At 42.1% G+C, this 17,797-nt stretch overlaps 1 protein-coding gene across 1 annotated transcript in view; it reads left to right on the forward strand.

The window, feature by feature from the left end:
* Window positions 1–17,797, forward strand: part of LOC119383812 (MAM and LDL-receptor class A domain-containing protein 1) — a 167,892-nt gene that overhangs the window by 85,120 nt on the left and 64,975 nt on the right. Inside the window, exons 23-26 of the mRNA XM_049412968.1 lie at window positions 667–817; window positions 6,038–6,131; window positions 9,778–9,894; window positions 16,488–16,738. Of these exons, the coding sequence (XP_049268925.1) occupies window positions 667–817; window positions 6,038–6,131; window positions 9,778–9,894; window positions 16,488–16,738 (613 nt within the window). The remainder of the gene's footprint in view (window positions 1–666; window positions 818–6,037; window positions 6,132–9,777; window positions 9,895–16,487; window positions 16,739–17,797) is intronic.

Consider the following 17,797-nt stretch of genomic DNA (forward strand, 5'->3'; position numbering starts at 1 on the left):
TAGGTTAAGTGACAAGTAGGCGACGCTTTTAAGGAATTTGTATTTTTTTCTGAGCTCTGATTCATAGCGTTAAATGAGGATATGTTCATACAAGTTTGGAAGTGAAACCAAATATAACTCACGGAAAAGTGGTTCAGAATGACTTTCATACGAAGCATTTGCAATGGCGCGAACGGCTTTTTATTATGTAATTTACTCATGTTAGAAGCAGTTATAGTACCCCACACTAGGTAGCAGTATCTTAGAACTGGCATAAATAAGGGGTTGTAAATAAGAAGCTTCACATTTCTCGGAAGGAAATAACGCAGCTTACACAATATACCGGCAACTCAAGCTAATTTGGTTGCCGCTAATCCCATGACATGTGCTCTTCAAAATGAACACCTAGACACTTAACTGTGGATGCTAAATAATATGTGAATCCTGAAATTTGACCGCAACTTGTTAGCGAACCACGTTCACGGCGTTGATTGCACGCCTTTTTTCATTGTTGTGGCTCGCAATAATCGACATCTAAGCGAGGGTGTTGCTGAACAATTAATGTGAGCCTTTATGCCGAATGCGACTTTCGACCTGAATAGTAAATACATTCTCTATAACAGAAAATGTTGTAAACAGTAACATCAGCTAGCACACCTAAAATTGAATATTGAAATCTCTTTTTAGGTACAACATGTGGCATCCAAACGTTGGTAACCTCAACCTCATGAAGCGCGTGGATAACGAAACAAACAGCCTGTTATGGACACGCTCATCTCCTCAAGGCAAAGAATGGAAGCAAGGCCAGGTGCAACTGCATTCCGATAATCCTCATCAGGTGGGGTAATAGTTTCCTTTGCGCGCTTTTTCTAGGCGTTTACACCAATACATGTCCTCGGACAATGAAGTACTTGATGCCATTTGCTGCACTGGTATATCCGTAAGAAATAATGGTGTGGTATATCGGTGTGTGAACAGTGAATAGTGGAACCGAATCTAATACGAATAGAATAGCGACGGCAACGTATCGAATACCAATCGAATACTTTTCCAATAGCTTTCGAATATTAAAGTGAAAGTACTGGAAGAGATACTTGGGCTAATTGGTGGTAATTCATTATGCGAGAACAACAGCGCTAAAAAAGCTCACGAGCAAGGAAGACATGACACAGCGACTTTGTCGTGTCTTTCTTGGTGCTTGTCTTTTCTAGCGCGGTTGTTCTTGTATAATAAAGTAATCTTTTTTCTAAGCAGCATTATAGAGTAGCTATGTAACCATTTTCGAAACAGCCCAAGAATTCCACATTTTATTTGAGCAAATATTCAGAAGCTTTAGCAACGGGTCATTATGATTACTTTAAACCGACAACAAAATACTACAATAATGTAAACTGAGGCAAATTCGCATACAGCAGCAACTATAGCCTTAGAAATATTTTGGCAACTAGAGGTTAAATGAAGCAGGGACTACAGCATTTAACAGGTCACTTTTTCAACAAATTTTAAATAAGGCTCATATATAAATATTAAACAATATTAATGAGTTAACATCATCATGAAGGTCATCATGAAGATAGTGGGTTAATTATTCCGTCACTACGACGACACTTGATTTTTAAGCAAGGATACCTTCATCCTGTGATCAATCTAGCATCGATACTCCCTTAAAACCTTGGGCTGCATGCATCGTGGTAATTCTACAATTAAAACAAGAAACGTTACGCCAATCTGTTTAAACATTTCGTTCCTTTGTGGTTTTTTTCATCGGTGCTTATTATTCGAAAAGTGTTCGAGAGCGTTCGGTATTTCTAATATACCCTATTTGATTCGAGTACCGAATGGAATAGAACGATATTCGATTTGTTATTCGAATTTTTTAAATATTCGCACCCCCTAGTAAACTATGGTACTTGTGTTCCTATTGATGCTCGCGTCAAAGCTAAAAAAAGGGAACTTGCAGCACACAAGTAATGTCGCGTTCGCATACTAATTTCGTCAGATACGGAATCTTAGCAACTCAAATGGCAATTTTTAAGCAGGGTCGTAGAAACGTACTTGATATCAATCCGATAGATTTTTAAAAAAATTAAGATTGCCTTCTCGAGAAAACTAGCCTCAAACTTCGGTGTTATTGTTTAGACACATACGTTTCAGCACATTGTTAAAGTATAACGGCGGCCGCGAGAACCACAGAAAAAAAATTTAAAGGAAGCCCACAGCCTATATATCTTTGTGTCTATTATGAGTTTACTTACCCGCAGTCTGACTAGTTTGCAACAATGCATATATCTTGAGGTGTTTACCATGTCGGTGATTTTTTTTTCCTCTAAATTCTCTCAACAGGAAAGGTAAATCAAATATTGATGTAATTGCATTTCACACTTGTTCTTTGTTAAGAGTAAATATTGGAAACAACTGCGCCGTTTTTTTCCTTGTTTCGCTCAATGTTCAGAAATCGCGAAATTGGCGAAAATGTGTTTTCACTGTAAAACTTCATATTTTTTGTATGACGACAAAATTTTTGTCACTAACCTAACTTCTTAATCATTGTTCTGGTTATGAACCGCGCGCCTATAGTAAATTTCATTAAAATCGGGAATGGTGACAACCACCTCGTGTTCGTTTTTATCTAAACGCTTCCGTTTGGCGCTTCATATTCTGTTTAACTTGAAAGAAGTGCGCCCACAACCGGCAGCATATGACAAGCAAGCTGCATGTGAAAGACGGTGATAATGAGTATTCGGAGTTTCGCGACAATCGCCAGCAAGGCGCTCTGACCCTGGCGCTTGCCTCTAATGTGTGAAGAGCACATGCCGATGGCCGCCGCTTACTGAGCCTGACCTCCTCGACAGCAGCACGCTAAAAACGCCAAAAATGACACCGCTCAATGCTTGCGCATTTAATTTGTTACATTGCGAGAGCTCATCTGTGCCTTCAAATATGTGTGCTGCAAGGCACCTTAGTGCAATCGCAGAGTTTCAACACGCCTGTACATCAACAAAAGCACTTGAAGCAGTGTATTTTCTTGCTTATGCAACAACCGCGATTTATGTGTAATAACTGCAAAATCCTACGGCAACAGCATCGCTGCGCATTTCATTAAGTCATAAGCAATCCCTATTCCTATTCTTTTCGGTTATATTCTTTTCGCGCAGGCACTGACAGCTTGGAATGGTAAATCGTGGGCACTGCATCAGCCTTTCGCTTACATGCTCGCCGCCTTCCACCACTAGCTACGCCAAAATTCAGCGACATGCATTACGCACTCGTCTTCATGATGCATCGAGCATGGCATCGAGCGTTTTGGACGGAGACTTGTTGCCGCAACCAAAGGCGGTACGGCTTCGCCCGTAAGCTCTTGCCGTCGCGAAACTCACGAAGACTCAGATCGGGTGAACTCAAACAAACCCCAGAGCACAACAGGTCTTATGCAGCAATAAGCAATAAGCGAAACTGGAGCGCCAAGTTCACAAGAAAATAATGGTTCCACTCGAGCAACTGCAGGCGTACGAAGCAGCATTGCATACGACCACCCGGCGGACCCACACAGTCCCATGTGATGTCACGCTCACTCTTGTCAGCGCGCTCTGTCGCTTGCGTGGTATTTTGAAGAAATTGATTATTTTGATGTTTATTTCGGGATTAGTTACGTGCTTGCCTTATCCCGGCAAGGAGGCTTAGAGTGCAACAACAGTGCATGACAATGCATGCACAAGATCCTGTGTACCGCAGGCGTGAGGTAATACGTGCGGTTTTCCCGTTAAAATCGCAGTCCAGTAAACTGCCGCGAGCCACCTGAGTTTTCAGTTTCCGGAGTCGATACCATTGCTATGTAAACAAGTACACAAGCTCACAGACACACACATAGGCACACATATTTGATGATGTAATTACATTTAGGGTGTTTGAATATTTGATAATTCAAATATTGAGTACGAATGGCTTGGTATTAACTTCGAATTTTCTTTAGTATTCTAAATATTCGAGCACCCCAAAATTTTGAAACGTATTCAAAACCTTTAACATTTTGTGCGCGAAAACAAGACAATTCACCAGAACGAGAGAGGCAGGACGGGCGCCCGTCCTGTCTCTCTCGTTCTGGTGACTTGTCCTGTTTTTGAGCACAATATTTCCCGTCAGCTATGCACCATGTTGCCGAATTTCAAGTTTTGTCAAAACTTGTCAATACATATTTTTGGGCTAGTTAGTCCATACTTGTAGTAAAATAGCGCCAGAGGGCACAAGGGACCAGACGAAGAGGAAGGACGCGCACAAACACCTAAAGGTTTATGCAGTGGATGCGCAGAATAGTACTGCATGTACATGAATAAAAGGAAGATAGGGAACTGCAAGAGACATAAAAGAACATCACATGGTCAAGCCTACTAGGCTTGTAAAATGGGTCCTGTAAGGGATGGGGCATTTTTCTTTCAGAGCATAACTGACGGCATGCTGAGACAGGATTGATCCAACTTTTTTATTTCTGTAGGGCCTCAGCGATCTCCCTTGTTGACCTGTCTGTTGATCTGGGCATGATTGTGGTGTTTTCAAATAGTGGCGCGCATACTCACTCCCTACAGCAAATACCTATATGCTCTGATACTACATTTGTTGTGCTGTACTTATGCTCTTTCGATCCGTAATTTGTGTATCTTACCGTTTGTCCTACGTATGACGCGCCGCAAGTCAATGAAATTGCGTAGACCGCATTTGCAGCGCACAGCATAAGCTTTTAGTGATGCGTCTTAGCGCGCACACAATTCTTATCTTCTTGGTTAACCGTCCTACACATTCTCGCAGGCTTGTCGGGTGCGGTAAAAACCACCATTATTCCCGCCCTTTCCTCAACATTTTTGCAAGTTACGCGAAACGGACTGTTTGTGTAGAATGGAGGACACATTCTCTCTACATTCTCGTACTCCTGCACTGTTGGCGTCAGCGCATTACTTCTTCACCGTGACCATCTTTTGCGCAACGGCAAACGGAACTGCTCGCAGGTACCCCGCGACAAATTTGTCAAAAGATGAATAAACGAAAGCGCGTATTAAGAGCTTAAAATGCGAACAATCAACTATTGCTACCGGTTTTTAACTCTAGGCTGAATGCCCAGCAGATGTGTTTAGATGAAAAATAAAGCCATAAATCGATAAAAACAAAATATCACCGCCCAAGCAATCCGTACAAATGGTTAATCAGGGAAGTAGAAGCGTACGGCTGCGGTGTTTATCATGGGATTATTACCGAAGGTTAATTAAAGCATTTGTGTTTCTTACGGAAAGAATGACGTCATTGATGGCGTAGCCAGTGGCGCGCCTCCCTTTCTCTCTTATTTTTGCACTCGCTGCGCATTTGCACCTGCGCTTCATCATTTTCTGTGGACCGGTAGTAAGTAGTGGCCTTGCCGAAATTCTGTGGCACGTACGTGCTAGGAGTTTTCGCGTGCTTTGGAATCGCCAGCCATTTACCATGCTTACACCCAGACATATACATCTTCGCTATTAAAACAGTCAACAGGAAGCTCGTGAGTCACTACTAAAAGTACTAGGCAATGAAGGAAAACTAAAATTATTCCGGAAGGCTGCTATTGCAAGTCATCCTTGTCACGTTCCGTTATTGCCGTAGTGTTCGCTTTTAGAGCTGCTAAGCACCTACCTTGGTTCCAGTAATGTACAGCGGAAAAACGACATCTTTATGCAAAATGAAAGTTTCTTCACTGGATTGAGCATTGCTCCCATCCTGAAGCACATCATTTTGGCAAATTTAGGCTCTTGCAAAAGCGACTGATACCCATGCGATATGACGATAAGTGCAAATCTTGTGGCGCCATTTCGTACCTTGTTTATCCTACAGTGGCTGTAGTAAAGCGGTTAATTATTATTATATTATTGTGCAGATTCGAATCTGCCGTTGTTAGGTAAAGTACCAAGGTGCGCCTGTGCAGCACTGGCAGAGCAGTGACTGAAACACAGATATGGCTCTTTGGGGACGTTCATCAGTGACCACTCAAAGTGTTTCTCATAAGTCACTGCTTTCGGACATTTCTTTTAACTTATCGCAGCTGATCTTTGAAGCCGTGCTTCTCTCCAGCCGTGGAGGCGTCATCGCCATTGACAACCTCGTCCTCAATGACTCCAGGTGCACTAGCGACAACTGTACGTAACTTTTTTGTTCATTCGTTGCAATTATTCTGTACTTTTTCTGCGCTCACGAAATATTATTGACAACATTTGTATTGCAGATGTGGTGATTGTAGATGTCATTCCAATAAATATTTGAGCTACGGTGAATTTATATATATATATATATATATATATATATATATATATATATATATGAGAGGAAGTCACAGTGAAAAACATAACATTTATTCTGAGATAACATTTATTCTATGCATACATCGTCACGATTCGTTGGAACGGGACAAGGGGAGTGGCCAAAACAACAAGAGCAAAAAAAAAGAAAAAGAAAAGAAAGTGAGAGAGGGAGAGACACATACTGACATACAGTGTCGCAATTTGTTAGAACTTGACAAGAGGCGGAGTCAGAACACACAAACAAACGAGAAATAAATAGGAAATAGACAGGGCGAAAGAAACAGGGCTACGTATGCGGCTCCGGAAGAACAAAAGAAAAAAAAAAGATTAACGGGTGAACAAGGCAAGCACGCGATTACCGCGCCAAAAGCGAAGGTCCATACACTTCGGGATGAAAGGGAAAATGGTCACGGACGCCGGATGTCAACGCACAGCGCGTGTGTCTTTGTTCAGCGTGTTATCTTGTAGAAGCGCGCCGAAAGTCGTTAAGTGCGTGCCCACCCGTGCAGCTGAGGGATGGGGTTCGGTGTGGCCATTGAAGTCGACCGCTTACCTCGGGGGCCTTGCATGCGCTGGCGGCACTCATCAAGGACCGCCCGCAAAGTCACAGATGCGGCTCGCCGGTGCGCAATATTAAGAACAGATGCAGGACATAATAGGACTTTTTGGGGGCCTAGTTGGTGCATACTGACACAAATTACCTCGTCTTTGTTCCTTGTGCACCTTCCTTTTGTGCCGTGTCTGCACTGCGCCAAACAATTCTTTTTGCCAGCATGCAGGATAGGCGGAATGAGGGCGTACATCAGACATTTACTTCAACAAATGAGCCATTATATGTAACCTGCATACACACACACATACAAGCGTATACACATACATATATCCATGTATATATACATATATATAATCACGCACATACATACATATACACACACGTCCGCATCTAAAACAACAACCGATGTTGGGCCGGACCCCGGCCGAAAGCTCAGAATAAATGTTATGTTTTTCACTGTGACTTCTTCTCATATATTTTAACTGATAGCCAGGAATATTCTTTTGAAAAAAAAGAATATATATATATATATATATATATATATATATATATATATATATATATATATATATATATATATATATATATATATATATATATATATATATATAGTCCTCACGAAAAGTATACATTGCTCTTTTTCATTACCAGACGCATACTGAAAAACAATTGTTAATAAATCATAGCGTCTATGTTCAGTTAAGGTTTCAAATACTGTTTCGCTAGGACAATCACAATTTTTATGCAGGTCTTCCGCTTTGAGCGATCAAGTTTATTCGGGAAAGAATCATATAACCGGAACCGTATTGGGCAAGCATTCTCATTAATAATAGACGCTAGGCAGGCACCATGAAGAGAATAAATATGGACAGCCAGTCAACTTTGCGAGCATAAAACCTGCCAAAGAAGTCAAAGAATAGAATAGAACTCTGCGGCCCCTTCTATTCTTTGCAATGCAATACAGACCTTCTCGCCCTGTTTTTAACGCCTAAACCCAAATTTGGTGAACAATGTCATTGCAGTGCGAGCTGATTAACACCGATAATTTTCAATTCTTTCGGGCAGAAATACATTTGTGAATAGTGATGCTGTATTGGAATGCCGAAACTCGAAAAGCAAAGTTAATTGAGCGAGCTTTCGCTGCATGAGCTCAATCTTCATAGGGCTCCTTATCTATGGCTTGTTATTGCACGTAAGCAAGTAAGTAAAACCACAACTGTAATTTTATCGTTGTATAGGTTCTAGAAAATAAGACGTGTGCGATTTTGTTAAGCTATTGGCATGACACGATGCATATTATATACATATTCAGCAACCTACTACAACAGGCTCTTTTGGTTCATATTTACCTACATTAGTCAACCTATGCGTCGTGAACAGAGCAACTAGGTGGTCGTACTTGCTGAATATTTCCTAGCAGAGAATTTTAATATCGCGTCTTTAAGCCTTCAGCATCTTCTGTTATAGCACCCAGATTCCTACGAAGCTTTGCTTTCACTGATGGGCTCAGTAAGGTTGTTCCACATAAAATCAAGTGACACCTTTTTCTGCTGATTACTATTAGGCACAGCCATACAAGGCTTGCTTGCGCAGCCATGTTGTAGCTTTGTCTGCGCCATCACAATAGACGGTGGCCACACAGCCACATTTAATCTCCGCTTTCTCATAACGAAGAGAAATATATCAGTTTGAAACTCCTTCATTCTTTTTTTCCTGTTAGGCCTGCGGGAAAACAAGAACGCCACAAGAACGTCATAATCACCACACATTAAAAAATTCAATTTTCTAAAGAGGGGGCGGGAGGGGCGGGCTCTGTAGGATAAATTCTAGCTATTGTGGATCAACATATGAGATATAAAAGTCAGACAGTGGACAACAGTTCAAATGATATCATTCCGTATACGCAAAACCTGCTAAAAAGTTAAAACACTTTACAGAAGAAAGAATGAGCTCACGATACGCAGCATTAAAATATTTTAACACCCTAAAAGTGACAGTAAGTGCAGAATTTGCAAATTAGCTTTGCAATATATGAGATACTTCCGAAGGCCTTCGTGAACTACATCAAAAAACAGAAAAGCCCTCATTGTAAAAGTAAACATATGTTTGATCAGTTTCACATTTATTTTAAGGTACAGGAACTGCAAAGTTCTGTCCACGTTTGAGCGCCTATAGTACGACTAGCCTTTTCTGTGTAGTTCATGATGACAGTGTGGTTTTAGAAACCTCGTCACGGCTGGTGGTGAAAATTTGAAGGGACGCTGAAGAGGAAAACAATATTTGTAGTGTTTGTGAAGTACGCTATCACAATTTCCACAATTTTCTGCTTACTGCGAGACTATGATTGGTAAGCAAGACGAGAGAGAGAAAACTGTAGGAAAGACAGGGAGGTAAATGAGAGGAAAATTTTCTAGAAATAATATAAAGGTGGCGACGCCACATTGAAGGTGCCACACGGATTGGCTGTGACTGATACATTTTGACGATGCGTACTAGGGTATACAAAAATCTTAATCTACAAAAATTCAGTACATTGTCCCTTTAGGAGCCCGGACGTAGCATACGAAGCTTCAGAAAATTGTGTTGAACCAATGTGCCCAAAATAAGAAAGAACACTGTGAAACTTCTTGCACAGTGCGCACGTCTGTGTGCAGAAATTTCGGCACGAGATTTCAGTTAAGATACTTTGACCTTTGTTATTATTATGCCTTTATTATTAATAAGCCTCTGATGGTGAAATTAACGACAGTAGAGTCTTCACAGGAGAATTGATGACTCTAACTTGTTTAATTGTTTCACTTTCGTGTCCCTTTATTATACTTCAGTATAACTGTCACTGCAGTGTAGTGAAATACTGTGTCGAAGCAGCCAGTATGGAGCTTGTAGATTTGGGGATCATTTCCTAATTCTTGGTTGTACAACGTCGTGCAGCTGGAAGTTGCAACTTCGAGTCTGATGCTTGCGGGTGGCAACTGCACAACTGGGAACGCACAAGCGCGAGCAGGAGCTTGAAGCCTACCGCTGATCACACCACCGAGTCACCCACAGGTAAGTGCACAATGCACAGACCTCATCTGCCGGACTTTGATATTAGATAGAGCTACACCAACGCACTATTCCTGAGGGAACAAATGCTATACCGTTGTTGCGCTGGCGCAAAATACGGCAAACCATAGCAAACGGAGAAACGGCCATTTTTCCTGGCCCAGGAATAGAAAGTACACTCAACGTGCAGGCGCAAGCCCACTAGTCGGTAATCGAATATTTGATTTAGGCATTCTAACGCGTTGGCTATTTATAAATTACTCACGGTGCACTGTATGCCATCATTCGTGTGTTTGTACGTTTGACAATGAACTCAGCTGCTGGCGTCATGCGCACAGCATAGTAAGAATGTTGCCGACGCTATCCACACATCAAGGCATGTATTATACCGAGGTATAACACGTGTAACAGTCTTCTGCGGTCTCCAAGGTCAAGAAGGGAGCCCACAGATGGATACACGGAGTGGAATACGTTTCAAACAGAAGAAAATGCCTCAGCCAGGCTGGCTTAAGGTTTCAGTAAGAGGACCTATCTTTGTCAAAGGCGCCTTGTCATCCTTGGCGTGTTAGTTTTAAAGAGCCGCCAAGCGGCGTCGAGGGGTGATATTGAGAGAGTAACAGGAGAGGGCATGGCTGCGCTCATGCGGCACCACGGTGGTTCGGCTACTCGCGGGTGCTCTCCGCCTCGAGCCATTAGATGGCGCTACGCTCAACGGACCCATAACCGAACATTATCTGGCCGCTTAGGCGCGCGCATAGTCAACACCTGAATATTCTTACACGTGCACTTATCTCAAGGAAGTCTGAAATATGTAATAGCATATTTTGACTGGTGTGGTCGAGTAAGCAAGGTCCAAACAAGCTTCTTTTCTTTCAATATTATCTGTTAGCTCTGTTTCTCTCGCGGGTTTCTTTCAGATATTCTTGTTTCATTGCGTAACAAAATTTGACACCATATTTGAAATGCTATATGGTGTTGGTGATTTTTGACTCAGTGCTGGTTTAATGAATGTGGCTCAGTTTGATTGAAACAGATGCAGGACTTTGCTCATTTTTTATTAGAAACTACCTTTTACAGCGAAAGCTGTTATGAGATCATTTCACCGGCCGTTTTTGGCGCCGTAGTTGTCCGCCGCCGCAGCCGCCGGTGTCCGTAACCAGTATCGCTCGAAATAAGAAAAAAAAAGAAATAAGAAAAAAATTCCAGGATGGAACGAGGTTCGAACCTGGGCCCTCTGCGTGGGAGCCCAGTATTCAACCTCTGAGCCATGCCGGTGCTTGAAACTGCTTTGCAAAAAGACCCTATACAGGCTTCATGTCGGGAAGGAATCACATTAGCATATGCAATATAGCGTGGTAGAAGAGTAAAATAAGCACCAAGCGTCGCACAACGCGAATTCTGTAACCAGGCGTCACACAATGCGAATTGTGCAACGAGTAGGTCGTTGAATGCTTCCAACCCATTACAAAGGGTCCGCCATAATTCTTCATCGTCATGAGGCACAGCATCAACAAAGTGCGCATAATGCCTTATATGCATTTTGCAGGTACCACGGCTCTCCGTAGAATGACGAAAAATGGCATAGTGCCTGCTTCCCTACGTGTCAAAAATTACAATAATTTAGAGCGTAGTGGGTTCCTCGCAAGTGCACTTGTATTGGTTGCCAAGGAAGGCCATAAGCGCATGATCCATTTCCTCGGGGTCTCAATAAATTTCTTCCCCCTCTCTCTCTCTCTCTCTCTTTCTCACGTCAACGCATGGTATATTGCATTGTGGGAGAGCGAAATAGCGACCGGCAATCACACAATGCGAATTATGTAACTGGTGAGCCGTTGAAAGCTTCCAACCCTTTACAAAGGGCTGAGCCACAATTCTTCGTCTTCATCAGTCGTCACGTCAAAAAAGTGCACATAATGGCTTACAGATGTGTAGCTGGTACCTCGTTTCTGCGCAGAATGATGAATAATGGCGTTGTAGGTGCTTCCCAACTTCACAAATAATGTGATTTATGACGTAGTGGGTACCTTGCTAGTTTACTTCTATTAGTAGCACCAAGAGAGTTTACAACGAGCTCTAGAAATGCTGCTCTTCAAGCTTTCGCTGTGTCTGTGCTGCGCTTTCCGCGCAGGCCTTTTTTGAGTTTACGTCAGAATCAGACGTTGCCCCATTTTTATTCCAACTGTTTTAGAAGTTAAAGATACCTAGGCGCGCTTTACGCTCCCGTGAAGTTTAGCTCAGTTTCGGTTTCTGCATTAGGCTCTTTTTGAAAAAAAAAACCGCCACGTAGTGTTACACATCGTTAACATTCAAGAAGAGTTGTTTTTCAAAGTTGTCGTCGCTCATTCTTCCACGTTTACTTGTTAAGAGGTCAGCTGCTACACTTATGATCCGTTGCCAGCACTAGTTAGGGAAGCGACGGAAAGACCGACGAACCAGGAAGCTTTTTTTTTGCGACATAGACTTGCCCTTAATCCGTAATATTTGTTGTTTATATATGTGTTAAATGTGCGCCGTTAGGCCGGTGTTGTGAATGAAGTGAGGAAGTGTCTTGTGGAATGTGTTATGTATCCATCGGTCATAGCTGTTCGTGTCACTGTAGCAAAGATCACCTTGGAGTAGATGACGGGGAGTGCTTCGGCACTTCCTCACTCGACCGGGTTAGTGAGAGTTAATTGAATTGAATTGATTGAATTTATTTCTCTTGTTTACAACAGAAAGCAAGCAGGAGCTAAAGGCCATGTGGCCTCAGAAAGGCTTCTTCTCCTACAACAATTCGGCACGCATCCCATACGTAGCCCACAAGCATACAAATTTTACCGTACGAACGGATTCAGCTGAATAGTCGCTAAAATAAAGCAACATGTATGCAGGAAAATGTAAAAAAAATGTGATAGAATACAATTAAAATGTTTTGCCTTCAACAACTAAAGCGTGAAGATCATTCAGCAACAAGGAATGGACAATATTTACTGTAGTTCTATATTCACACAAACTCAATGTTGCCTGAAAGGAGAAGTGTTTTGTACGATTTATTCTAGCCTCTATAGCTTTGTCCTCGAAGTCGCGTAGTCGGTTTAGTAGTGAAGGTACATGGTAACTGACTAACTGTTTCCCGTAATTCGTTCTTATTTTTGGAGTTCCCATATGCTGTTGTCGGAAGCTGTAATGCGGATTTATGGATACATTCATAATATACTGTGTTCTGTTTTGTTTTATGTGTTGCAACAACTCATACTAGTATACTTGATTTGCCTTTAACATAAAACATTTTATTAAAAAAAAAGGTTTCGCTCTACAGTTTTGTTAAAGGTCCACGATAGCCCTCAAACGCACGTAGGACTCGTTTTTGCAGTTCTATCTATATGTTGCATTTGTTTTGTGTAGTAGTGCCCCAAATCAATATACAGTAGAGCTGTGCACGGGCCGTATTTCCGAGCCCGAGCCCGGCCCGGGCCCGCTGACTTTGTCGAAGGCCCGCCCTAGCCCGACGGCAAAGGGCTGCGAGCCCGCCCGGCCCGGCCCGACGTACGAAAACACAATACCGGGCCCGGCCCGGCCCGGCTTTTTGAAGGTTAACGTAATAATTAACGTAATAACGTAATAATTATTCACGTGCATATAAAAAATACTGCGAGACAACGGTAAACGTTTTACGTACCAACATGCAACAAATATTTTATTTGCATTGCACACCTGCGACAGCGCGGCACTTTTGCTATACGAGTAGACGGTCTCATACCAGCAACAATCGAGATCGCTCGCCAAAGCCTTCACGTGTATGGGGTATGCCCATGCAAGCGTCAGCTTGCACGAAGGTGATCTACGTCGGGTCGCGTGCATTTTCACTCATATGGGATTTGGCCTTAAATCTAACGCGAACAGTCGCGTGACGCCGTCACTAGCTCAGGTGGTGTTACTTCTCTGTTTGTCGGAGTGCAACAGAGGCAGTGCTTTACCTGCTCCCCTTTTGTTTAAAGTAGCGAATGGAAAGGAAAAGCGGTAAAGGGCGGTTGCGTAAACGGCGCTGCATGCGTGCTGGAAAACAATTCCCGCTCATTCTCTATATTTCGGGCTTGAGTCGGGCTTCGCGCCGGGCCCGAGCTCGGCCCGATGAAACTCAAAGTAGCCCGAGCCCGGCCCGGACCCGAGGTGAAAATACGTCGGCCCGCCCGAGCCCGGCCCGCGGGCCGGGTCGGGCTCGGGCTTTCGGGCTACCCGGAGCCCGTGCACACCTCTAATATACAGTAAGTTAATCGGGAGTGAAATAGTGCGTAGTGCAATGAAATTTTCAACCATGGAGGAACCAGGGTATTCAGACTATATAAGCACCCAGCACTTTTACCGAATTCTGTTTGTCAACGTGTATGCTCCAGGCCAAACCTTCCTCGAACCGCGCTCCAAGAAATTTCTGACTTTTTACTTTATCTATTACCAAACTTCTAAAACAATATTTGAATTGCAGTTACGTGGTTTGTTAGTAGGGGCAAATATCATATGACGTCCCTGTGGTATCACATGACGTGGCGTGGATGATGACGTTTTGGAAGTATTCATTTGTAGCTTATTATGGTGTAACCAGCCAGAGAGTTGCTTCATGTAATTGTTAACTTTTAACTCGAGATTTGTAATAACAGCAGCTTTTAAAAAATGTTGTTATCGTCTGCATACATGGGTAATTGCAGTGACTCAGGGATATCGCTCAGGTCAGTAATGTAAATTATAAGCAAACATTAAAAGACTCCAAGTATTGAACCTTGTGGAACACCCGTAATGATTTCCGCGTGAAATGAAACATCAAGATTTATACTGACACACCGATAACGGCTTGATAAGTAATGCCATAAAAGTTTCAGTACAATGCCTCGTGCACCATACTTTTCCTATTTATTAACTATTAATAAGTTATGGCACACAGAATCAAATGCTTTCGGAAGGTCTATGAATAGACCTAGTGTATACACTGGATTTTCAATATTTGTTAGTATTTCGTGTTTAATATTAGGATGTGCTGCTTCATAAGATTTCTTTTTTTTTTTTGGAAACCGTGCTGCATGTCACTGATTACGTTATTCTTATTAAAGAATTTCTGTAGTCAAACATACAAGGCACTCTCAAATACATTTGATAAGACTTGTAAGAGAGAGATCGGCCTGTAATTTGTCATTAAATTTCTATGCCCTGGTTTGAACATTATGCCAGCCGTAAAACTATGCATGCTATAGTGTTGCAAAATCTGCGGATGGTGACTAGCCGATGGGGTCGTATATGCTCATTACTGTTCCACAATCTGTGGGTGAAGACTAAGATTAAGCCCTAGCTCATAAACTGTTTATGAAGTTTTAGTAAAAATAAGTTGGGCATTTGCGTGACTGCATCAGATGAATCGCAAGTCGCAGTGGCGGCCTTAATTCCTCAACCTTCGCTGGGGCGCAATATTTGTCGCTGTGTATAGCTGGCGATGCTCTGAAAACGCTTCACATTGCCTTCACTGAAAGCCAGAAGTAAAATTCGAAACAGGTATGTTATTTATTTATTTATTTATTTATTTATTTATTTATTTATTTATTTATTTATTTATTTATTTATTTATTTATTTATTTATTTATTTATTTATTCAATACTGTAGGCCTTTCCAGGCCTATAAAGGAGAGGGCATTCAAAATAAAGTGGACTTCATATTAGGAAAATAAAAAGGGAAAATCCGCAGTACAAGGTAACCATAACAGCGACAACAGCAAGGAAAGAAAAAGTAGTAGATGAATCATGCATATAAGTATTTCAAGGGTGTAAAAAAAAAGCCAGCATACATGTTCAAGATAAATAATAATATAGCAATAACAAGGTTATGCCCTAGGAACAAGATAACATGAAACACACACATGCGAGAGCTGTTGAACACGTGTAACAATGTGCAAGTACATGCGCGATACAGTGTTTTTGCCTTTATTTGCACACCGATACCAGTCAACTTATTCCAATGCATCTAAATTAGATTCCAGCAGCGACAAAAATGAATCAAGTGATTGAGCACTGACGACGTCCTTCGGCAGGTCATTCCACAACTCTATAACTGCGGGAAAAAAAGAATACTTAAGCGTGTGACAACGTGACAAGAATGGGCGTATGCATTTCTCGTCGTTCTTCTGGAGTGACGGTTCGGAGATTTTAGGTATACGTCCTTATTTATATTTACTGAGTTGTTACAAAGAAGGAAAAGAAACTTCAGACAAGCAAGCTGTCGTCGGCGAGCGAGAGTTGCCACACGGGCTTACAAACGCAGCGCGGAAACACTCTCCTGCCTGGCATACTTTGAATAAACGAATCTAAAAGCCCTATTTTGAATTTTTTTCGAATACGTCAGTCATGTTCTTTTGGTGCGGGTTCCAAACTATTGCTGCGTATGCTAAGACGGGTCTAATTAGTGTTTTGTATGCTGTTAGTTTAATGTAGTTTAGTGTTAATTCACAGGGACGTTTAGTTAGAGATGATGTTTCCGGAATGGTACGGTATGAATGCATATGCTATTCCTTCGTCATATAGCCAAATCAATCACAACTGTATCTTTTTCTTCACTCATACTATGTTCGATATCGCAGGCCGCTTCGTCCTGGCACAGGCTCCTGGCGGCCGCATGGTTAGCCCTGAAAGTTGGTACGATGCCAGTCAGCCGAAGTGCCTGCGCTTCTGGTTCTTCCTCACCGGTACAAATTCAGAAATGCTCAAGGTCACCCGCGTGACCAACAAAGGTCTGGAGGTCATGCTTTGGGTCGACATCCCATATCAAGACAACAACAAACAGTGGCGTCAAGCATCCGTTAACCTACCCGCTTTCAATGAAACACCTACGGCAAGTTCTTCTTTACCGTCTCTATTCCATGTATTACCAAAATATCTATGAGCTTCTTTCCGATGCTTAAAGCGACGATGAAGGAAAACACTATATTTCTCATAAGTTACAACATGCGCAAAAAGATATCATAGACATTATGGCATCTGGTAGGTGCAGCATAAATATTTATTGTGAAAAATGAATTTCATTCTTTTACAAGGAAGTCCGCTATGCGAACCATAGCAAGCACAGACGTCGGTATCATGGGGGAAGGACGCCGGCCACGGTGCGCTGACGTGCATATCATCAGCAGCGCCTTTGCCGCAATTCTGCGGTGTCGAACAACAATAGACACAACAGGAATACTATACCAGCTAGGGCCGCTTCAAAAATCTTCGGCGACCCTATCTATGCTGCATATACGCATTAGAGCTTACAATACTCAACTCATCGCTTAGTGAGGCCTGCTATTTAATAGGATGAATTATATATAAAAGGACTGTATTTTCTTTCTTTCTCAATGACTACAGCTGAATGTTCTGCTTTCGTATGGTTGAGCCTGTATACTTATGGAAGGGCGTACAGCCAATCACCAGCTGGCTCATGTGATATGAAATCATTTATATACGTCAGAATATTGAAATATATTTTAAAATATACGTCACTTGCCAAGTTTTATTAAACAGAAACTGTTAATCAAACAAGGCTGCCTAGGACGTATTCTAAGCCATCAATGAACAAGAGGTATATATCTAACTAAAGTGACGGCTGCGGCGAACACTTTGTTGAAATTTCCAAACAATCTACTTAATGAAATGTGATCTATGTTCTACTGCACAAAAAGTAGTTGAAAACGTTAGCATCCCTCTCCTGAGCCAACGGAAATGGAATTGACGAATACGTGATTTCTTCTAGTGCCGCACACACACACGCATGAGCTTCGTGCACCTGCCAGCTGAATCTTCTGTCGGGGATGGGTTCCCAGATATGTCAAAACCACAACTGAATGCAGCGGTACACTTTTCTAAACCCCTTGATTAACAATATGCGATGGCATACGTACTATTCTCCTAACGT

The sequence above is a fragment of the Rhipicephalus sanguineus genome, chromosome 2 (assembly GCF_013339695.2).
Source record: "Rhipicephalus sanguineus isolate Rsan-2018 chromosome 2, BIME_Rsan_1.4, whole genome shotgun sequence".
Taxonomy (NCBI): domain Eukaryota; kingdom Metazoa; phylum Arthropoda; class Arachnida; order Ixodida; family Ixodidae; genus Rhipicephalus; species Rhipicephalus sanguineus.